Raw genomic sequence first — 22,550 nt, forward strand, 5'->3', positions numbered from 1 at the left:
CAGGACCTGGCTCAATCCGTGGAACCCACCTGGCATGGTGGCATGCACCCATAATTCCAGTGCTGGGGAGGCGAATCTGGAGGATCCCAGAGCTCGTGGGCCGGCCAGTGGCGCTGTTCCAAAAGAGATGCTGGATGACGCTGGAGCAACAACTGCCAAGGATGTCTCTGACTACATGTACACACACACACACACACACACACACACACACACACGCACTTGCGTACACATGAACAGGCACACACGCATATACACAGAAGCACCGTCTATCGGATACCATATAAATGATGTTTAAAGTACGGGGCGGGGGGGACTGGGGCGGGAGAGATGGCTCCATGGTTAAGAGCACTTGTTGCTCTTGCAGAGGACTTGGGTTTGGTTCCCAGCACCCACCTGGTGGTTCACACCTGTCTATAAACTCCGATTCCAGGGGATATGATGTCATCCTTTGACCTCCGTGGAAGTCAGGCACGCATGTGATGCACACACATAAAATGAAATAACAATAAGCTTTAAACAATGGAGACGGGACACAGTCTTTGATGACAGAAATTGGAGCCGTGGTTAGCTGCTGACAGCGGCAGGCAGGAGTTAACCGGGAAGGGGCTGGGGGAGATTTTGAAGAACTGAAGATGTTCCATATCTCGACTGTGTGGTAATTAAACAAGTACGTGCGTTTATTAGGACTCATTAAAGCGTACCCTTAAGATCTGTGAATGTAAATTTTACCTAGTTTAAAAAAAAAAGTCATAATCACACTTAAAATACCTAAAACTTGAATAAGATTACAGGTGAGTGAAAAATTGTTTCTAATTACATGTTGCTAAAATTACACCCTAAGTGTGATTCAGAGTTGAGGGGACAACTTATATATTTAGCACATAACTTAAAGCAAAGAAGGACTGCTCCATGGAACGGGAGCTGTTTTCTGCTTAGTAATAAAATATGTGCAAATGCTGTTCTGAGCACCATCCTTCCCGTTTTGTGGATGAGGAGATTATGTCAGAGAGAAGTAACTTGGTGGCTAGCAACTCGCCCAAGAGTCACAGGAGCAGAAGGACAGCTCAGGAGGCCAAGGCACTTCTGCAAGCCTGTAGGTGTGAGTTCGGTTCCCAGAGCCCTCTTAAATTAGGGAAGAGAGCTGGCTCGACAGGTGCCCATAGAGTATGCCACCCCCCCACTTTCAGCATGCATTCATACTCAGTAATAATAAATACAAGTTTTCAATATCTACCCAGTGGCCCTGTGCTCATGGAGACTCAGACTTGCTTCAAAGCAACTTCTTGCTGACTGTCCCAAGGTCCTGAGACGTTAAACTGGCTGAGCATGATTATTCCCACATTACAGAGGATGCTTATGAGACACTATGGGCAGGGCCCACCAGCTCCAAGGCTCTAAGCCGTGAGTGGCAGCACCGGGCCCACCCCTGCTGAAGTCTCCCTTGAGCTCAGAGCTGTCATGCCCGGGTTCTTGGTGAAGGTGGGGGCAGCTGCCATCCAAGGAAGCAGGCTGACGTGGAGTAGAGAGACGGAGATTGCAGCAGGGACTCTTTCAGAGAGTTGCTTTGGGGTAACAGGAAGCGGACAGCATCAGGGGAGGGCGGAGGCCTTGGGGGACCTCTGCTGGGCCCATCTCAGAGAAAATGCATGGTGAAGTAAAGCAAGGAAAGAATTAGGACAGGACTGAGTGGCAAATAGCATTATGCCCTGTCTCTCAGCCCACTTGGAGCAACAGCGGCCAGAGGGCTAGATCCTAGCAAAACCAGGTGGTGGCTGGATAGTTTTGGGACTGTCATGCCCTGCATTACCGAGCCATCCTGAACTGCCAGCACCAGTCTCCTTTCTAGGTGTTTTTGCTGTTGCTGTTTTTCTTAATTCAAGGTCTTATGTAGCCCAGGCTGGACTCAAACTTTCTATGTAACTGTGCCACTTAGCTCTGGTCAACTCAACACAAACTAGAGTCACTTGGAAAGGGGTTGGATCAGTTGAGGCATTGCCTCCATCAGATTGGCCTGTGGACATTGCTCTTGATTAATTGTTGACGTGGGAGGGTCCATCCCACTGCGCATGGCCAGGTGGTCCTGGGATGTATAAGAAAGCGAGCTCTGTCAGTCATGAAGAGTGAGCCAGTAAGCAGTGTTCCTCCACAGCCTCTGCTTCAGGCTCTGCCTCCTCCAGGTTCCTGCCCTGAGGTCCTGCAGTGGCCTCCTTCAATGATGGACAGCAATCTGTACTCTAAACAGAACCCTTTCTCCCCGTGTTGCAGATGGCCAGTGTTTTCTTCACAGCCACGGAGAACCAAACTAGGCCAGTAGCCAAGGGTGACTTAGAGCCCCTAATCCTCCTCTGGGCCCTACTTAGGTCTTCTGTCAATGGCCGCTTTCTGAGAACAGACCTGCCGTTTCCCCCATCACCTATCAGGATTCAGTGCACCACGGCCAGCTCCATCATCAGGACTGCTTTCTCAGCTCCACATCCTTTGAAAACGTGCATACATTATCTCCCGGAATCCCCAGCTCCCTGCCCAAGCCCACTGGAGACCTAGAACCTGTTATCCTTCTGATATTTGTATTCATGCCTGGCTAACTCCTGCCTTGACCTGCTAGGCAAAGACTCCTCTCCCCCTCTTCAGGGCTTTCGCTTCATGCCGGCAGTCTAATTCTACCTTATATAAACGCTTCTCAGAGGCTGACAACATCTCTCCCTGCGGCTTGTAATAGGCTCTTAAAGACAGCATCCAGATTTTAATTATCTCAGTTCAGCTTCCCTCCATGAGGGCTGGATGGCAGGGCTGACACAGGTCCAGGGGAGGGGAAGACCCCTTGCTGACTGTGGAAATGAAGGAACTGATGGGCTATCAGCCCTCTGTGCCTGCCTTGTCTCAAGGGTCTGTCTCTAGCAGGGCCAACTGGAAAAGAGAACTTGGTCTGTGCGGGTAGCATATTTTGGGCTGTGTAACCGTATCCCTTGAGAAGCTAGGACGCCAGTCACTCTGCACATAACACAAGCACACGAGGCTAGCCGCAGGGTGGGCATTTTTAGATGGCAAATGACATAAAGGTTCATTCTATTATGATCCTGAACCCTTCGAGTCGTGCTGGGAATATCAGATGGTACCCACGACACTCTGAGCTCAGCTCCGCACTGACTGGCTGGGGACGGGCGGGTTCATTCCAAACCAAACAGCTCAGCCATAGGAAGGAAGGAGGCTGCCGTTCAATTTTCCATCTAACCTCCTTCTCAGCTGACCCCTCTCCACTCGAGGAAGAGGCTATTTTCTTTCAAGCTTCATTCTCAATCTAAAAGGGATTGGGTATTAGGATTGTTAATGGTTTCATCTGAGGCCATTTAAAATGAAGCCGAATGTCACTCTCTAAGGCTGGTGGAGGATGAAGTGGATGGTAAGTGGAAATGAACTTGAGCATTATGAGGTCCACAGTCCCCAGCGATAACCCGGAATGGCGGAGGCCCAAGAACTGCTTGCTAATCCTCCCAAAATGTGGCTCTTCCAAAGTGTGTCTGTGTACCTTGCTTTTTTTTCCCCTAATATATTGCTCTTTCCACTGTTTCTGCGTGATTTGTTTAAGGGAATATTTACATTTTCATGATTATATTACATGTATATGGCGGGAGAGAGAGTCCCTGCCTGACACTGTTCCTCACAGCTTCACCCCAGGACCCAAGACAATGAGGTTTTTAGTGCATCTCCAGGTGGAGCCGAGCTGTGACGTGTGCACTCCACAGTGACTAATTTCACTGTGTTTCATGGCCCCTCCACAGGGCAGTGAGAAACAACGGAGCACTTTCTGTACACTCAAACCCAGCAGCACCTCACAGACCTCACCTGCACTCCCACGGCTGACTTCCCCAGGCTTCCATTCCCAGGGACCCCAGAGCATAGCCATACCCAGGCCTCATTAAGACCTTATAGGTTGGAAAGGCCTTTGAGTATTCAGAGCAGGGGTCCTTGGGGAAGCCAGACACAACTGCGCTCACCTGATTCTCGAGTTATAGTGTGTGTTGCCTGAGGGAAAAATTAGCAGGCGCAAAGCCGAGATGTCACGGCTCGCGCTTTCTTCTCCTCTGTTAGCTGCCTTCCAGTGCACGGTGGAGCCTTTTCGATTTTTTTTTTTCCTCTTGTTTTGTCCCTGGCTAGTGCTAAAGACTCTTTTCCATCCCGTGTATTTCCCATCCACTTTCTGTGTGTACGGCTTCTCTGCGATATAGCACGGTCATTATCCTCTCAGATGGAACCAGGCAACCATTTCCACATGCCTCTGCCCCTTCCCCCCCCCCGACACACAATCACATCTCACACACACGCTTGCTTCTGTGAACCCAGCATCAAATCCCTGGCTCTCTGGCCCCGGAAATCTCTTACTAAACAGAATAGAATGGCTGAGCTAGCGGGGCATAATAGCTCACCTCTGGAGGACAGTTGAGAGTTCAAAGCCAGGCTGGGCTAGAGTGCCACAGTTTCAGAAACAACAGATGAGGCCACTGAGGCCAGAGAATCCTAAAGGGAACAAGCCCAGCCTCTCTGCTCACTACTCTCACCCCTGACATGATGAGGGCCAGCGGGGTCATCCCTCTCTTGCCTAGCCTTGGTACCAGCCAAGCAGGGCCTTCAGATCGTCTGGATAGGAGGGCACAACATGTTTCCCTGGCACCCAGCCATGGCCGCCAGTGATAGCCCACACTAACTCCCAGGTGGGATTGAGTTCAAGTTAGGCAAAGCTTTCCATGAGATAGACCGCTGGTTTAAGTTGGTGAGGATTTAAACATATTTCCCTTTTGCTCACAAGGCTGAGGGAAAGTATGATCTTTAAGAGGGAAAAAAAAAAAAACACCTATATGCACAGGTAGGGATGCAAATCAGAGACAGAGTAATATCTAGTATACACAAGGCCCTTGTTTGATCTCCAGACTTCTCTCTCTCTCTCTCTCTCTCTCTCTCTCTCTCTCTCTCACACACACACACACACACACACACACACACACAAGCCAGACAAGATGCTTGGGCTACACACAGAGGCTGTCTCCAAGAAACAGGGCAAAACAAATGAACAACAAGAGAAACCTAAACAGTGTTTTTAAACCTATATATACTATACATAACTTAGAGTGAAACCATGAAGCCTGTGTGTGCTCGCAGCATCTTCTCCTTGTCCCACAGAGATGGCCATTTAGCGACAGTGGTCTTTTCATATGGGTGTGTAACACAGAATGAGTATACACAACTGGGAAGTTGTTTTTGCTTAAGAAACAGGATCCTATCGCACCGCTGCCTTTTCTGGAATGCTAAGTTAATTGTAAGTAATAATTTCATCTTCTCTACTTGGTTTCTTCCTGATAGGAATTGCAGCCCTTCTCATGGGATCCCAACCCACTGTAGAACAGCACGCACCCTCCCTCTTCTGTACCGTCTCTGTGTCTCACGCGCACTGGTATCCTGGGCATGTTTTATAAGACATTGACTGGGGCCTGTGCCAACCCTGTGGCTTCCCCTTGACCGTCCGCTGAGGGTGGGATCCTGTGGTGTTGAATTCGTGATGCTGCACATCAAGAATTCCAGTGAATGTTTCTCAGTGTGGTTTGGACTAGTAGGTGTCTCCTCTTATTGCCACTCACACCCCTCAACCTGCGCCCCAGCCCCCACTCTCTCCTAATTCGATTCTTCCAGGAACTTGGCCCAGGCTGAATAGGTCTGAAAAAAAGGCGAGTTCAGCCTTTCCACGCAACAGTCCCCATCTGAGGTGTGTAGATGGTCAGGGTGGGGTGGGGAGGATGGTCTGAGACATCCATGTCCCTTCAAACCCTCTATTACATGAACCATGGGGAGGAGGAGGTGGCAGGAAGAAGCCAGCCGAGCCTGTCTTCTCTGCAAGGGAGCGGGGAGCATAGAAACGGGAAGGGAGACAGAGGAGGGCGAAGAAAGAGCCTTGGCTTTGGGTCCAGAGACCCACGACCTAAGCGCCGGCTGGTTGTGTTAGCGGCTGGCTGAAAGCTCTTTTGCTCAGTTCTAAAGGAAATCATGAGCAGGCAAAGCTCCCCTGGAGCCCCCACAGCTTCAGTCCCAGCGGCTCCCAGCACCTGGTAGGGTCCCCTACCCGATCCCCCAAATTATCAGCTACTGGAACTCTTCAGTAGTAAGAGCTTGCAACTCCTGAAAGCTCTCCATTGCTCTCCGCTGGGCTGTGATTCCCTGACCGCTAGGCCACCCTCAGAGTTACTAGCCCTGGCTACTGGTCACTTTCAGTAGCAGCAGCCTTCGGTGTAACCAGCCATTGGTGCAATGAGAGAGCTCAACCTGACAGCAGAAATCATCAACACACAAAGTGGAACAATGTGAGAGGAATATTATTAGGCCGGGTATGGTGGTACACGGCTTTAATCAGGAGGCAGAGGCAAAGCGGTGGCGCTGCTTAGACAAAAGAGGTGGGCTCGCGCATGCTCAGAGTCCTGCTGGCTAACTGCAGACTTCTACAGTCAAGCCAGTCTGCGCAGACATTGTGGGTCCGCCTGCCCTGGCTGGCTGTCAGTTGGTAGAGGCTGGGCTGCTTGAGGACCCAAATGAGGATCTCAAAGCAGCAGGTCATCCAAGAGGCTGTAGGATGGGTCACCTGGGACTGCACAGGACTTTAAGACTTAGGGGAAGTGGGGCCCTTTTCTTGCCCCTAAAGACCCCAGCCACAGCAGTGTGTGTGGATATGGTCACAGAAGAAGGCTAACCACAAATCCTGACGAGTATCCAGAGCCTCCCTACCCTATCAGCCAGGCTTCTGCTGGACCAGCAGGGCTGGGAGCTACAAAAGGAGACCAAGGGAGTCTCCAGGTAAGTGGTGAGATGAGAAGAGTCCCAGGTCCACTCTTCTAACTCCGACTAACATGGGCCTTCCTAGGTTTTAGCATCCCGTTTATAAAATTAAGTCAACAATCTTTGGCTGCTAGAAGGCCAGGTAAGAGGTTATGTGTGGGGACTCCCCTCCTGGAAAGAACTGCATAGCCACGGGGCCAAATGCTGTTCTGACACTCTCAGGATGAGGCGTGTCCCCACTCATCAGCTACACAAGCCTGACTCTAGGGTTCCTGTCTCCACAGGGCAGTCCTTCTACTCCCGGGTCCTGGAGAACTGCGAGGATGTGGCTGACTTCGATGAGGTAGGGTATGTGGGTCCCTGCCTCACACCTCTCCAGCAAGCACCCCTCTCTGCCCTCCAGAGGGTGTGCAGGCCCTACACCCCGGGTGGCTTGTATGTAGCAGCCCGTCTCTGAGAGACTTCCTGGGAGGAGGCGCTGGTGGGTGCTTGTGTTCCACTCATGCGGTGTGTATCGGCTGAGCAATGGCTGCCCCTTTGCTCCCTGCCGAGAAAATACCCACGGGAGTTCTAAACCTCAGGGCAAGTCTCTCTGGGGGGGTCAGTGGGGTTACCATTAGCGTCCCATGGTATCCTTGGAGTAAGCAGGCCGCGGGGTCTTCAATGACACCCATATCACACAGGACTCACCTTTTATAAGAGCATTTGTAAGAGCGCACTTTAAGAGACCTCTACTGTCTGTGTTCTCAGAAGCTTCCAGGGTGAGTACATCCACACACACACACACACACACACACACACACACACACAGTGGCTCCCTCAAAGCTTACTTTTCTTTTGGACTGCAGCCTCAGATCGTTGAGTGTCTATCACTTGTTCAGTTTGTGCCGCACCATCCTGTTGGCCCCTGTAAGCCCTCACTCTTGCCCTTCGGTATGTACGCATACATACGTGTGTGTTTTCTCCCTGGTCCTCGTTCTTTCCCTCCCACGCCACCATTCTAATGTAGTCAAGGAGTGCCTCTTGGTGGCCTATACATTCTTGCAAGGTTTGGACTGCTGTAAGCATATGTGTGTTTACTTAAATGACAAGGCGTTAAATAGTTTCGTCTCTACTTTTCACTATATACTGTTTCTAAGTTCCATCTGTGTTGCACAGAGCTGCCTGGGACACAGCCAGTGCAGGGCGACCAACCATTCTGCTTGGGGTAAAGAAGGTTCTAGAAAAGCAGACTTCTGCTGCTAAAACAGAGCCAGAGGAAGGGGGGGGGGGGTGTCCCGGGCAAGCTAGGATGAGTTGGTTACACGCCTTCTACCAGGAAGAGTCCCTAGCTCATGGCACTGGAAAACAGAAAACAGCCTCCGTGCCTTGCCTGTACTCACATGTGAGTGTCTCTCTGGGATGAGCACCAGAATCAGAAATCTCAGGCTCACGGTGACACATTTCACGTGAGCCAGTGCATTCGCAGCCTGTGCTCCCACCGGCAGAGAGGACACTTCCTTCCTGAGCCCACATTCCCACCTACCGCTGGGGTTTCCCAGGCCCCTGATTTTCCGCAGTCCAACTGAGAGCTCTTACTTACTCGGCAGACCTCTGATTAAATGGAATTTGAGCATCTCTTGATAACGTCTTTAGTCTTTTAGTTTCCTCTTTTGCAAATGGCCATGCCCCTTGCCATTTTACCAGTTGGGATGTCTGGGGTGTTTCATTTGTTTGTTTGTTTGTTTGTTTTGTTTGTTTGTTTCTTACTGATCTGTAGACCTTCTTAGGATATCCTGGCTATCAGTCTCTGTTGATTTCAGACGTTAGAAATGCCTGCTGCGGATGTAGTTCAATGGGGAGAGCGCTTGCCTAGTATGCACGAAGCGCTGGAGTCCATCTCTGGCACTGTATAAACCAGACGTGGCTCTGTACGCCGGCAATACAGCACTAAGAAGGTAGAGGCAGGAGGAGCAAGAAGTTCTGGCTATGCTCAGCTGCGTGTCAAGTTCAAGCCCAGCCTCAGATAGATAAAATCCTGTCTGGACTGAAGAAGGGAGAGAAAGAGAGGCAGGGATACCTTTTCTATTAGCACTCCATTAACTAGGTCCAAGGTCCGGCTCTTGATCTGTACGTTTCTCCCTGGTGTTCTGCGAGCCGTGGGTCACTGTGTTTTGAAACTGTTATTGGTTGTTCATTATGGCTTTCTCTGCTTGTCCCTTCTCTCACTTACTAGCCTAGGATCTCCTTTCTTGTCACCCCCCCCTAATGTTTTTTCATTGATTTCTATCTTATTGGGTACTAAGATCGCCACCTAGGTATTTGTGGCACATGACTATAATCTAGGATTTGAGGGGCTGATGCAGGAGGATTAAGTTTGAAGCCCTTGTGGACTTCCTTTTAACACACACACACACACACACACACTGCAAATCTCAGCTTATTTTTCTCGACTGTCTTTTCAATTTCTTTATTTTCAATATGTCCGTGTTTTTAAGTTTAGATAGATTTTCTTAAGATTTTTAGATCTTGTTTTTTTATTCATATGAGTGTTTCTGTTTTTTTTAAGATATTTTTATGTGTATGAGTTTTATGTGTATTTATGTGTTTATCTGAATATGTGTATGTGTACCGCATGCATGCAGTGCCCACAGAGGCCAGAAGAGGGCACTGGGTCCTTCGGCAGTGCAGGTACAGATGTTGTGAGCCTCAGTGTAGTTGCTGGAACCAAGACCTGGGTTCTCTGCAAGAGCTACCAGTGCTCTTAATCCCTGGGCCACCTCGACAGTCCTAATGTTTCTGTTTTCTAAGCGACAATGTTACACATTTCCATTTATATTGTGGCTACAACCACTAGGTTTGTCTTCATCATGTTTTATATTTACAAGTGATTTACAAGTGGGTTCAACTCCCAGCACCCACATGACAGCTCACACCTGTCAGTAACTCCAGTTCCAGAGCTTGACACCCTCACACAGACAGGCATGCAGGCAAAACTCCAATGCAGAGGAAATAAAAACTATTAAAATAAGTCTTTGCTATCTATATAATGTCACTGTTTATTAAAGAAGAGAGCAAGTTTATATGCTAACGAGATGCATGTGTTTGTTGAATCTAACACCATAGCATTCAAAAATATGTTGATTTGATACATACTGAGGAATGACAGGAGGAAAATATTAAAAATTTTTGCTTCCGTAATTAAAACATTGTTTCTCTACGAGCAGGAACGCAGAGAAAACACTGCAAGTCATACTGTACAAGAGTCTCGGTCTGAAACATAGTGTTTTAGGCGTTCACGGGCATTGTGTGTGTGGTATGGTGGCACATGGGCTACAATGTTTGTGTGCCTGTGTGCTCAGAGCCAAGGCTGAAGTGAAGCCACGAGAGGCAGCACACGTGAGCACTGCCAGCTCACATTCCTTCCATGTCTGCTTTTAAATGGGCTTTTGGTCATAGCATGTTTAGAAGCCTTCAGTGCTGACCATTGTCCGTCCCCACCTTCATCAGTGGGGTCCCATGTAGGGTCTCAACCTCAGCTTTGGGAGTTTGCTTAGATTCTGGGTTCTAGCTTTGAGGATGTGCAGTTTCTTTGTCTGTTGTTTGCCTGGGCCCTCTTTTTCCTTTAAAACACAATTAATCTTTGTAAAAAAAAAAAAAAAAAAAAGAATCTCTGATTGGGCTGAAGAGATGGCCCAGGGGTTCAGAGCCCTGGTTGCTTGTCCAGAAGACCTGGGTTCAATTCCCAGCACCCACCTGTCAGTTTATTACCATCTGTAACTCCAGTTCTGGAGGATCCAACACCTTCTTTGGGCCTCAGTGGGCACAATATGTATGTGATACCTAGGCATACAGGTGAAATACTCATTCATAAGATGAAAAAGAATAAAAATTAAAAATCACGGACATCTTTACCTCTCAGAGCACTTGAAGGATCCCTTGGACTCTGTCCTCTTCTTGTTTGAGCATTTCATGTGGAGGAGTCATTCTGTCTTTTTGCAGTATGCCTTCCCAAGCTCTATAAATCTGAGAATACCTTTCTTATTCAAATTTGGGAGTTCCACTAGATAGAAAATTCTAAGTTAAAGATTCTTTTTTTTTTCTCACAATTGCAAAAATATAATTTTATGCTAAGGTTAAAAAGCCTGAAGGCCCTCAGATCGTTAAAACTCCATAGGCAATCTTCTTTTCACTCTTGAAAAAGAGGGAAAAAAATGCATAAATCTAGTATCTCATATACATGCCATGTTCTTTTGTCTTTGATGTGTATTTAACATATATATTTGATATATACATATACACGTACACATACTTGTATGTGTGCCATGCATGTGTGTGCATGTGTGTGTGTGTGTCCTTGGAATTGAACCTAGACCCCTGCACATATTAAGCGAGTGCGGTCACTAAGCTATACTCTAGCCTGTCCTGGATAGTCTCTGTTTCTTTATTACTATTTAGCTAGTTGTGGGGTTCACATACCAACACACCAAGAACACATGTGGAAGTCTAAGAACGACTTGCAAGAGACAGCTCCTCCCTTCTACCGGGTGGCCTTGGGGATCGAACTCAAGCCACCAGTCTCGACTGCAAGCCCCTTTAATCCACTGAACCATCTCGCCAGCCCCTTGCCCTGGTTATTCTTAAATTTTATCATGACAGGTCTAGTTGTAGATTTTCCTTTTCACTCCTGTTCCGCAGGATTTTGTGAGCCTCTGCAAATTTATGGCTTTTAAACCTTTGTTTATTGATTTTCTTTTAAAAAAAAGTCAGTAATTTCCCCCAATTCTTTATTAAAACCATTGTTCTCTCCTCTGAGGCTTGAATCGTCAGCTGCCACATCTCTGGGCTTTTCCATTGTTTGTCTTGATCCCTCCTGCTGCTTCCTGAGGAGACACTGCTGCTGTTCCTTCAGAGCACTGTTTGTTCCTTGATGTGATTCCTAGTCCTCATTCCAGACTGCTAATACCTTTCCGTGTGGCCCACGTGCTCTGCTACTGTGCTGCGGCAGGAGCAGCTCTCCGTGTGCTTTCTTTCACGGGAGATGTACTGTTCAAGGGCCTTCGCTTTCCTCCGTGCAAGGTGCCTGTATGGGCCACACTGCCTGGTGTGAGAGTTGAGAGAGAGGCACTTTGGGCTGAGAGGAATGGACTCGGGTCCCCACTTATGTGGGACCCCCTCCCTGGAGTTAGGGTTTCCTCTTGGAACCTTTGAGGAGAATCTCCATTGGCTGTTACTCTGGGGTTCAGTGAGAGACATGAGCTGCGGCCTATCAACACCCACTTGTGATACTGCCCACCTCAGCAGCTTTATCAAAAGTACAGGTGGCAATGCAGCAAACTTTTCCTCAGTCTTTGGTCTCTTTCTCACCCGGCTCCTCCCCTCCCCTCCTGCCTCCAACAGCCACCAGCTCAAACAGCCTAAGCTATCTTTTGGTGTTTGCGTCCCTTTGTCAGCTTGGGATCCGTCTCTCCCTCCTGCTACTATAGTTCCTACAGGGTTGACTTTGGAGACCCAACAATCCTAAGTCACCATCTTGGCCTAAGCCAAGAGGTCAGTGTGGCCCCCAGAACGGTGTTTGTCCTTCTTTTTGGTGTTTACCTCTCATGTCTGGCTTCATTCTGAGAAGGGCCTCGTGGAAGTTCCGTTGAGCCATCAGGCTGAGGAACCACCCAAACCACTTATTTTTTCTCCTCCTGGGCCAATGCCATGAGGTAGAGCTGGGGGTTCAGGCCCAGAGCTGCAGATAGGAGAAGCAAGGCTCTAGCCTGCCCTGTACAACCACAACCCCAAGGCCACTGCCTCCACCCTGGGTGTGACATCAATCCTGGGACAGCCTGACTCCTCGCCAGTACTGTGGGATGTTCCTTTCCTGTCTTCCCTGCCCCCTTGCTGGGCAGCTTTCAACTTCAGCTTAGCCCCCGCTCCCACATTTGCAGAATCCTGCTGGGGATGGACATGCCGTCCCTCTGGAGAGCACAATGAGGGGCAGCTGTGATACAGGTACCCAGCTGCATACAAAGCTCACGTGAGGCTGCTGGCTCCGGTCCTCACCGCCTTTCCTCAGCGGGGGTGGGGGTGGGGGCTCTGGATCAGATTCTCACAGGCCTGCCTTCCCAGGCCTTTGGCAATCAACTAACTACCCTCTTTCAAGACTCCTAGGGGCCCTATCAGCCCAAGCCTCAGGCAGCCAGCAACCTGATGCCCCTTCCAAGGACAATGCCGCCCCTTTCCATGCCCTGCACCCGGGACACCTGAGCCACAGATGATACATGACATTCAAAGTTAATCACCGTGTCCTTCCTCTTTCCAGAGCAGCCCAACACCGGTCAGGTGGAGGATGTCCTCGGCTGGACATCTGGGCCAGATTCCGAGTGTCAGCAGGGTCCCTGAGATATTGGGAGGGACAAGAATGTTCCATCTAAGAACTTAACATAGGGCTGCCTCTGGGACAGGGCTCAGTGACCATAGGGAAAAGGCAGAAGCCAGAGAGCTGTGGAAGACACTGCCAGGATCCAAGAGCCACCACCACATGGGGAGAAGCTTGCTACCTGGCCTTTGGGGGTGGGGCGGGAGTAACTAGGAAGTTCCTGGTTCTTACATAATGGAGACCCATCGGTACGTGTGGGGACAGGGTACAACACTCTGAGACACCTTCTTCCATCTGTTGCCCATAACAACCCACAGATGATGACACACAGGCCCAGAGAGTAAGAGTCCCTTACAAAGTGACAGCATGGAAGTGGCCACAGCAGGATTCTGGGTGGACACACCAATGAAAGGCTGTCCCCGGCTTCAGGATTGGCTTGTCCAAATGAACCAGGCTTTCCTTCCACCTCTAAAAGGGTCCCATAGCCTGGCTGCTACTAGTGCATCTCCCGCAAGGCAGGAGGGGCAACTCTTACCCCCAGAGAGATCCTGGAGCTATAGCCCTGTCCCAGGTCCTACCTTCCTCCGGCTATCCCTGATAGGACCGACCTATCAGAGGTTCCAGAACAAGTCTGGGAAAGAAACTGTTGTGAATACTCAAAGGGTCTCTTCTGTCCCTGTATTCTGCCAGGGCCTTCAGGAACTGGCTTAGAGAGACACACATCACCGGGGAGCCTGGGAGTCAGGAGAGGAGGGTTTTGTTCCTCTGTGAGACAATGTTTCTGGTCTTGGACTTTTCCATAAAGTGAGGAAGGGGTTCTCCTTGCCAGGTGCCACGTAAGACTGACTGTCACAAGGCTAAGAAAATGGAATAAAGGCAGGAAGGGAAATGTGCTTCTGCTAGGGTGAGGAATCCAAGCACGGGAGGGGCCCCTGCTTGATTCAGACGCAGGTAGGAGAGCTGCTTTGGGCTGAGCAACCTGAGCGGGCAGGAGGGAAGGAAAACAATGCCCCTTTAGCAGCAGTGGAAACAGAGCCAGGCGGGTCGCTTTCCTAGGGGCTGGAACCCGAGATCCCTCACTGAGCCGCTGACTCTGAAGAGGCTGATGATGCAGGAGGCAGTGCAAGGAGAGGGGGTGGGGGTGGGGCACCCCGAGTCTGTCTGGAGTCCAGCCTGGTTTGGCTTTTAACACAGGCACTACCTCCCCCTCCCCCACAGCCATGCCCCACCGCCACCCCCAATGCTAAGACCTGAGCCCATAGCGTAAAAGGCAGAGGGCTGCACCTGAGCTCTCTGCTCCATATTACTGGCCAGGTCACAGGGAGTCACGCCAGGATTTGCACGCCAGTCCGTCTGATACCAGGGCCAAGGGTGGCTTGCCAGGTGGATAAGTGATTCAGTGTTGTCCTCAGGTGCTCAGTCCAGGAAAACGTAGACTGTGCCTCCTGAGTTCAGGTAAGGGACCCGTCTTTAGCCTGGGCAAGGGACCTGGGCCTGTCTGCCCACTTCTGCTTGCACCTGGAAGTCATAGGCTATGAGTGCCAAGGGAACAGGTATGTGCTGTGTCTTCATCGTTGGTCTAACACAAAGCACTGAAAACGTGGATGCCGCTAGCCTGGCACCTGCAGGCAGGCCTGTGTCCAAATCTGGAGTGCTCAGCAGGGCTGTATCCGTGTGCACAGACTCCTAGCCCAGCCTTCAGGATAAGCAGTAGGTAGGGCACAGACTCAATTACTCGAAGGAACCTTAGAGGTCACTTAGTTGAGCTGCACTATTTTACAGCAGCTAAGGGGGTCTGTGAGGAGAAGCGGCTCCCCGAGACTTCCAAAGGAACGCAAGCATAGAACTAGAACCCAGGTCTTTAAGCTCCCAGGACTTTCTATTAAGCTATGAATCTTTACAGAAAATCTCAACTTTCAACTCCCCCCTCCCAAAGCACGGGGTATGCACCTTTTGAGAATGCTAGCCTGCCGACAGGACATCCCACACCCCATCGGGGGGGCAAGCTTGGGATGATCCAGGTCATCCTCCCACACATATCAGGGAACTCTGTGGAGTCCCAGATCCCTGAGGCTGATAGGATACAGAACACCATGCCCTGGCCACCACCAGCCAGGTTAGCCTAAGCCTGGAGCTGCTGAACTGGGTCAGAGCTGGGCACTCAAGTGGCTCCTAAGACTCTTCCAAGCAGAGATCATCTTTCCTTCCTCCATCACTAGTACCCACCCCCCAGCTCCTGTAAACAGCCCCATTGCAAGTCGCTGTTTCAGGTCAGTTTGTCTTCTGAGCCATCTAGGTACATCCCCAGGACTGGGAAATACCCTGAGTCCCTCTATCCCTGCATCCCTGCACCCCTGCATCTCTGCACCCCTACATCCCTGCACCCCTGCATCTCTGCACCCCTACATCCCTGCACCCCTACATTCCTGCATCCCTGCATCCCTACACCCCTACATCCCTGCACCCCTACATCCCTGCATCCCTACACCCCTACATCCCTGCACCCCTACATCCCTACATCCCTACATCCCTGCATCCCTACACCCCTACATCCCTGCATCCCTACATCCCTGCACCCCTACAACCCTATACCCCTGCACCCCTGCAACCCTGCACCCCTGCATCCCTACATCCCTGCACCCCTGCAACCCTACACCCCTGCACCCCTGCACCCCTGCATCCCTACATCCCTACATCCCTGCATCCCTGCACCCCTGCAACCCTACATCCCTGCATCCCTACATCCCTGCATCCCTGCATCCCTGCACCCCTACATCCCTGCATCCCTACATCCCTGCACCCCTACATCCCTACATCCCTGCACCCCTACATCCCTGCATCCCTACATCCCTGCATCCCTACATCCCTGCATCCCTGCATCCCTGCACCCCTACATCCCTGCACCCCTGCATCCCTGCACCCCTACATCCCTACATCCCTGCACCCCTGCAACCCTACACCCCTGCACCCCTGCATCCCTACATCCCTGCACCCCTGCAACCCTACACCCCTGCACCCCTGCACCCCTGCATCCCTACATCCCTACATCCCTGCATCCCTGCACCCCTGCAACCCTACATCCCTGCACACCTACATCCCTGCATCCCTACATCCCTGCATCCCTGCATCCCTGCACCCCTACATCCCTGCATCCCTACATCCCTGCATCCCTACATCCCTGCATCCCTGCATCCCTGCATCCCTGCACCCCTACATCCCTGCATCCCTGCACCCCTGCATCCCTGCACCCCTGCATCCCTGCACCCCTACATCCCTGTATCCCTGCATCCCTGCATCCCTGCACCCCTACATCCCTGCATCCCTACATCCCTGCATCCCTGCATCCCTGCACCCCTGCATCCCTGAACCCCTACATCCCTGCATCCCTGCATCCCTGCACCCCTACATCCCTGCATCCCTACATCCCTACATCCCTGCATCCCTGCACCCCTACATCCCTGCATCCCTGCACCCCTGCACCCCACTGGAGTCACTCACAGGTCTGCTACACAGAAAATGCTGAGTAAACATGTGCCCCTGATAGGGTGTGGTGGCTTGGGACCTCTGGGGCAACAATGTTTGGCTCAGCAGGGCCAGGATACTGGACTTGGGGATGGAGTGGAGCAGGATGTTAGGTGGTAAGTTGGATTTCATTGGCCCGGTCTCCAGGCAATCAGTTTTCTGGGCACTTCCAGAGATAAAAGGCACTAACCTCAGCTGCAGTGGCAACAGGAAGAGACTTATGCTAACACTGCCCAGGCTGGAGAAGTGCCCTATGTCCCCAGAAGCCTCTGCAGCTCTGAAGTGTGTGTCATCAAGAAGCCAAGCCTTGCCCAGATCCTGGAACAAATAGCACAATAATAACAATTATAATAAATGGCTCCATTAACTGAATACTTCCTGTGTCCTGTCTGTATGCCAGAAGCCTGGCCAGCCTCATAGTCACCCCAAAAAAACACGCTCCTGTTTCACCCGTGCTGTAGTCCCTTCTATTGCTTGAGACTTGTTTGCTGAGAAGCTACTGTGTACCAGACCCTGTCAAGGATGTAGGGAAGCCCCGGTGAATCAGACAGCCATGCCTCAGCTCGCCTCCTGCTCTGACTCCCCTGACAGTGCTCATCATGACATTCTGGGAGCCAATGGGGAGGAGAGGAGCAAGAGAACTGGTATGTGTGGAGACCGAGGTAAAGGCATGGAGCCCAGCTGCGCAGTGGTGAGAAGCGATCTTGACCCCAACCCGCTAAGGAGAACCACGGGCGGCATGGGATAACACCACAGTTATTGCTGTGTAACAAGCACCCCATCCCCCTCCCCGTCCTTAGTGACTGACAACGTTCTGAGGCTTCTGATTCTGTGGCTGTGGCTGTGATAGTGTCGCTGCATCCATCTAGGGCCTTTCTGTCTCCTCCTCTGGGCCTCAGATCCTCCAGGGCCCGTCTCCCCACACAGCCTCTCTTCCAGCAGGATGGCCTGGACTTCTTCACGTACAGCTAAGACAATGAAGAATGGAAGCTTCCAGGTCGAGGTGCCTCAGAGCCTCACATCTGTCGCCTTCTGTTGGTTAAAGGCAGCCATAAGGCCAGCAGCAGCACAGACCCCCATCTTGTGACAAGAGAAGTCACAGAGAGAAAGGGGAGAGGGGGACTGGGCGCCACAGAGGCAGCAGGCACCCCCAGATCACAGCAGGGTCACCACTTTCCCAGATTGGCCTTGCGCCTGAGCCGAGGTTCAGTGGTGTAACCTCCATTCCACAAATAAGGGGACTGGGAAGGGAGGTGACTCTCCAGGTTCTCCTAGTTGTTTAATATCAGCGCCAGGCTTTGGATCTAGACAGCCTGCCTCTTAATTAATAGTAATTAATAAATTTAATTGATAAGCTATGTTACTGGGGCAAGTTCTAAATCTCAGTTTCCTTATCTGTGAAGTGGGGTGGTCAGCACTTGACAAATAAGTGATTTTGCAGCTAACGGTCTAGAAGGATAATCAGAACCACGGTTTCTCTCCTCCTCTCCCCACCCCCCGGACCTGGCCTCCTCTACTGTCCCTGGCTCAAGAGCCAGTCCCGTGTCAGGGAGTAAGCACTGAGCTAAGCCTGGAGATTGGAGTTTTAGTCCTGCCTCTGCCATCAGCCAGCTGAGTGCCTTTGGACACTTCTCTCTCGGCTCCTTGCAGCAGAAAGGGCATCTTTGCCATGTTGCCAGAGGCTCATTGATAGAGAGCCGTGCCCTGAAATTTACTGTCAAGGTAGAAAGCTCACCACAGAACACTTCCCCTTCAGTCAAGCACTTCAGGAGTTGAGCAACATTATCTGGTTGGGGAAGGTATGGTGAGCAGTGGCTCCTGGGAGCCCACAAACCCCTAAACTCTCCCACCTTCTCTGGCTGGGTTCTCGGCATCTGTGTGTATCACTGCAACTGGAAAAAAAAAAAAAAAAGGAAAAAAAAAAGGAAAAAGGAAATGACAGCCAAAATGAGACACTGAGAAATGAAATCAGGATGACAACCAGCAGCAAAGAGACGTGAGGCATGGAAAGGCCAAAGCAGATAGAGTGTGAGGGAGGCAGAAGCAGGGCAGAGAAGAGCCAGGGAGACGCATTGGCTACATGAGCAGAGGCCCTACAGGATAAAGAGACAAACCTTAGCAAATAATGCTAGGTTTCATTTCTGCAATGCTATGTTCTCCTTCTGTATAACACTCTGTCACTTGTGTGATTTCATTTGGTTCTTGCAGCAGCCCTGTGAGGCATGTATTTGACTTAGTCTGTCTTTTGTGTCTATAACAAATTAGCCGAGACAGGATCATTCCTAAAGCATAGAAGTCTATTAAGGTTGGGAAGTCCAAGAGCATGGCCCCGACATCTGCTCAGCACCTGTTTAGGGCCCTTTTAATGTATCATAGTATGTGGCCTGGCATCACACAGTGAAACAGAGCAAGTACCACACGGGGCCTGGATCCCAAGTACAGATTCTGGGTTTGTCAGTATCAAAGTGGGTAAGGCCCTCAAAACCTTTCTAGAAATCAGGCTAATGGCAAACCAAGAATGAGAACCAGTGAGGAAGAGAGACAGAGACACAGACAGAGACAGAGAGACACAGAGGCAGGCCTCCATGTCCTGTCAGCTCTTGGGACCCACTGAGATACACCCCAGTGGGAAGCAAGCAGAAGCCAGTACTTTCTCTCTCTGAGTCCCCTTGTCTCAGCTCATCACCTCCTCTCCCGACACTGCTGCTGCCGCTGTGTCCATTTAAAACACTCCCTCTCTGAGGGGGCCACTTTCAGCATCACCTCCTGTTCCTCCCACTCCTCCTTCCTTGCCAGTGCCAGGAGCCACCCACAGCCCCCAAGTGGAACAAAGTACCTACCTGCTTCATCCCCAGAAACCCAGCCTCCATGGGCCCTCTGTGCCCTCCTGTTGGCCCACGGCTACTGAGTTGAGCCTTGTGGAATGTCTTTATCTCCCTAGAGTCTTGTCTAAGCAACTTTAAGGACACTCCACAGTCTGTGGAGCTGAGTTGAGCAGAGCTGCCGCAAGCATCAGAGCAGGAGCCAAAGCTATAGTGAAAGACCTGTGGGCTTCCCAGGAGCCCCCAGCCTCTACACCTTCTCCCTCTCATGTTCACACAAGGGTTTCTGTCTTAGTCAGGGTCGTTATCGCTCTCATGGAACACCATGATGGGGAGGGAGGGGTTTGTTTGGGTTACGGTTCTACTGTGCATCATTAAAGGAAGTCAGGACAAGAACTCAAGCAGGGCAGGAATCTGGAGGCAGGAGCTGATGCAGAGGCCATGGAGGGGTGCTGCTTCCTTATAGAACCCAGGACCACCAGCCCAGCAATGGCACCACCCACAACAGAGTGGGCCCTCCCTCCCTCCCCATCTATCACTGATTAAGAAAATGCCCCACAGGCTTACCTTCAGCTGCATCTTATAGAGGCATTTTCTTAATTGAGGTTCCCTCCTCTCTCCAATGACTCCAGTTTGTGTCAAGTTGACATAAAACTAGCCAGCACAGTTTCCCTGGTCCCTGGCCAGTCCTGAGAGAAGATGACACGAAGGGAGATGATACTGAGCAGCCAGAATGACCCTGTAAGCCCCAGCTTTGTCCAAGTTGGCCCAACAGAGGATACACTCCATATTTACCTACAGAGACAAGCCAGTCCTCTTCCTGCCCATAAGGCAGGATCTCTGAGGGGTCAGGGAGCAGAAAATGCATGTTCTTGAAGGTGATGGCTTCCCACCATTTCTCTAGGGAGGACCACAAATGTTACACACGGGATGCAATTCTTTTCTATCTTCTTTCTTTCCTCCCCAGTTGTCTTTCTTGTCCCAAAAAGGAGGAAGGCCATGTGAGGGCTGGAATGGCAGACTCAGAGAATTCCTAGGAAGGTGCCTGGCTCCGCCCAGCGTTGGCTTTCCCTAGAGAATGATTGGGTCCTAGTTGCCATCTTAGGGCATTCAGAAAAAAAAAAAAACTCACTGAATTTCCAGTTCGTCCTTATTATTGACTTGGAGACGTCTCCAGGGTGTGGATGGAGAAGCAGTAGGTTGAGCACAGACTGTGAGACTGGCCCACATAACACGGAAGAGCTGCAATATGTGTCCCTGTTGTTCACACCGCCACAATGGAAGGATGACCAGGGCAAAGCCTGGACTGATTCAAATGACTTTGGAGACAGCTGAAAGGCAGGACTCCAATCAGCTCGTCCTGAAACCAGCTCCCATCCCACCGTCTGTGTTTACCAGAGTCCCGCCACACACACACCCTGGCTGTCACCCTTCTCACCTCTCACAGGAAGCTCACAGTTGGGAGTCAGAAGTCCTTCCTAGGCCTAGGGTCCTCCACTTACCCTGTGACCTTGGCGGCCTGCCAAACCTTCCTAGCACCATCTTTGGAAGGGGAGTGTGCAACCATAGTACCACACAAGGCGGCTATGGTGACTGAGGGAGAGTATGGATGCCTTGTCCCGGGGTTCCCGGCCCGCCTGAGGGGGTCACCCTGACTGTTAGGAGGCCCCATCTCATCACTCGTCGCCTCCCTGCTATTTGTACCCAAGGCCACAGCTGTCTCTCTCTCCCCAGACGTTCCGATGGCCGGTGGCCAGCAGCGTTGACAGGAATGAAATGTTGGAGATTCAGATTTTCAACTACAGCAAAGTCTTCAGCAACAAGTAAGTGTGGGGCGCGCTGGGGGGCCTGGCCTGATTCTTGGACTCCTTTTTTTAGGCTTAAAATCAAATCCTGTACTCTGAAGCCATTCTTAAAGGCCTACCTAAGAGGTCTTGCGCTGGTCTTTGCTACTCATCTTGCTCCTTTGCAGGGGGAAGTCCTCAAAGCATCTTGGCCCTTCCAGCCATTGTCAACCTGGAGCACCTCACCCTCCTGTGAACCCCTCAATTACCTGCTCCTCTAAGGTTGCATGCCCCTCTCTGAGCTTTTTCTTAGACATACTGTAGCCCATCAGAGAAGTTAAAAACCAAAAGGCTGTTACGTCCTATGGCCCTGAGGGTGAAGTTGTCTTACAGAGGCTGTTCAGTGCTGTGGTTTAGGAGGCAAACATGGTCTCAGACCCTTGGACCAATGATTTAAGGTGTGGCCCTGCACAGGTCATGTAACCCTCCTGAGTTCTAGGCACTCATGTGTGGAAAAGATAAGAATTTGTCTCAAAACAACTGTGGGAATGAAATGAGATAGATTTGTTTGTTCATTCACTCAACATGCATTTATGAAGTGCGAACTGTATGTCATGAACTGAACTAAGTACCAAAGATGAGAGAGCTGCCTACCATCATGGAGCTTCCACCCTGTAAATGAAATGCACCTACCACACGAGCGTCACCCTACAAGCTGATCAGTCCAAGTAGCCTCATCCTTCCCTGTGGGCGGCACGCAGATTTTGGAAGGTGCTAGAATGGTGGTAAAACGAGGCACTGTGCTTGGAGTCAGAAATTCATTGTTCTCATGTTGTGAGCCTCGCCTTTAACGGCTGAGCCACCTCTCCAGCCCTTCGTCGCTCTTATGTAACCTACAGGAGATCATAGCTGAACTGCAAGGTATCCCAGAAGATGTGACAGGGCTGGTTCACTGAAGACTCTGTGTGACTCAGCAGCAGGAAGTGAGTGTAGACAAGGAGAGCTGACTAAACCCTGGGTCACATTAGGACTAGTATGATTGCCACAGAGGAGGCCAAGGGCCCACTCTTCTGGTATCAGTTGCAAAGAACCCCGGTAGGCACCCCCTGTGGTTGTCTGTGGTGGGGACTCTAATTCTCTCCCTATGGTAAGTAGATACATGCCTCAAAAGGAAGCCCTAGGGTAATTTAGCTACTCACCCACCTGCCTTTTCATCCGTTCATCCATTTTTTTCATTCATCCATCCATCCTATCCCGTCC

At 50.8% G+C, this 22,550-nt stretch overlaps 1 protein-coding gene across 7 annotated transcripts in view; it reads left to right on the plus strand.

Moving 5' to 3' along the window:
• Positions 1-22,550, plus strand: part of Otof (otoferlin) — a 91,059-nt gene that overhangs the window by 10,939 nt on the left and 57,570 nt on the right. For all 7 annotated transcript variants that reach the window (XM_021635437.2, XM_021635434.2, XM_021635435.2 and 4 more), the window contains exons 2-3: positions 7,101-7,159; positions 21,241-21,329. In XM_021635437.2, the coding sequence (XP_021491112.1) occupies positions 7,101-7,159; positions 21,241-21,329 (148 nt within the window). The remainder of the gene's footprint in view (positions 1-7,100; positions 7,160-21,240; positions 21,330-22,550) is intronic.

The sequence above is a fragment of the Meriones unguiculatus genome, chromosome 1, assembly GCF_030254825.1.
Source record: "Meriones unguiculatus strain TT.TT164.6M chromosome 1, Bangor_MerUng_6.1, whole genome shotgun sequence".
Taxonomy (NCBI): Eukaryota; Metazoa; Chordata; class Mammalia; order Rodentia; family Muridae; genus Meriones; species Meriones unguiculatus.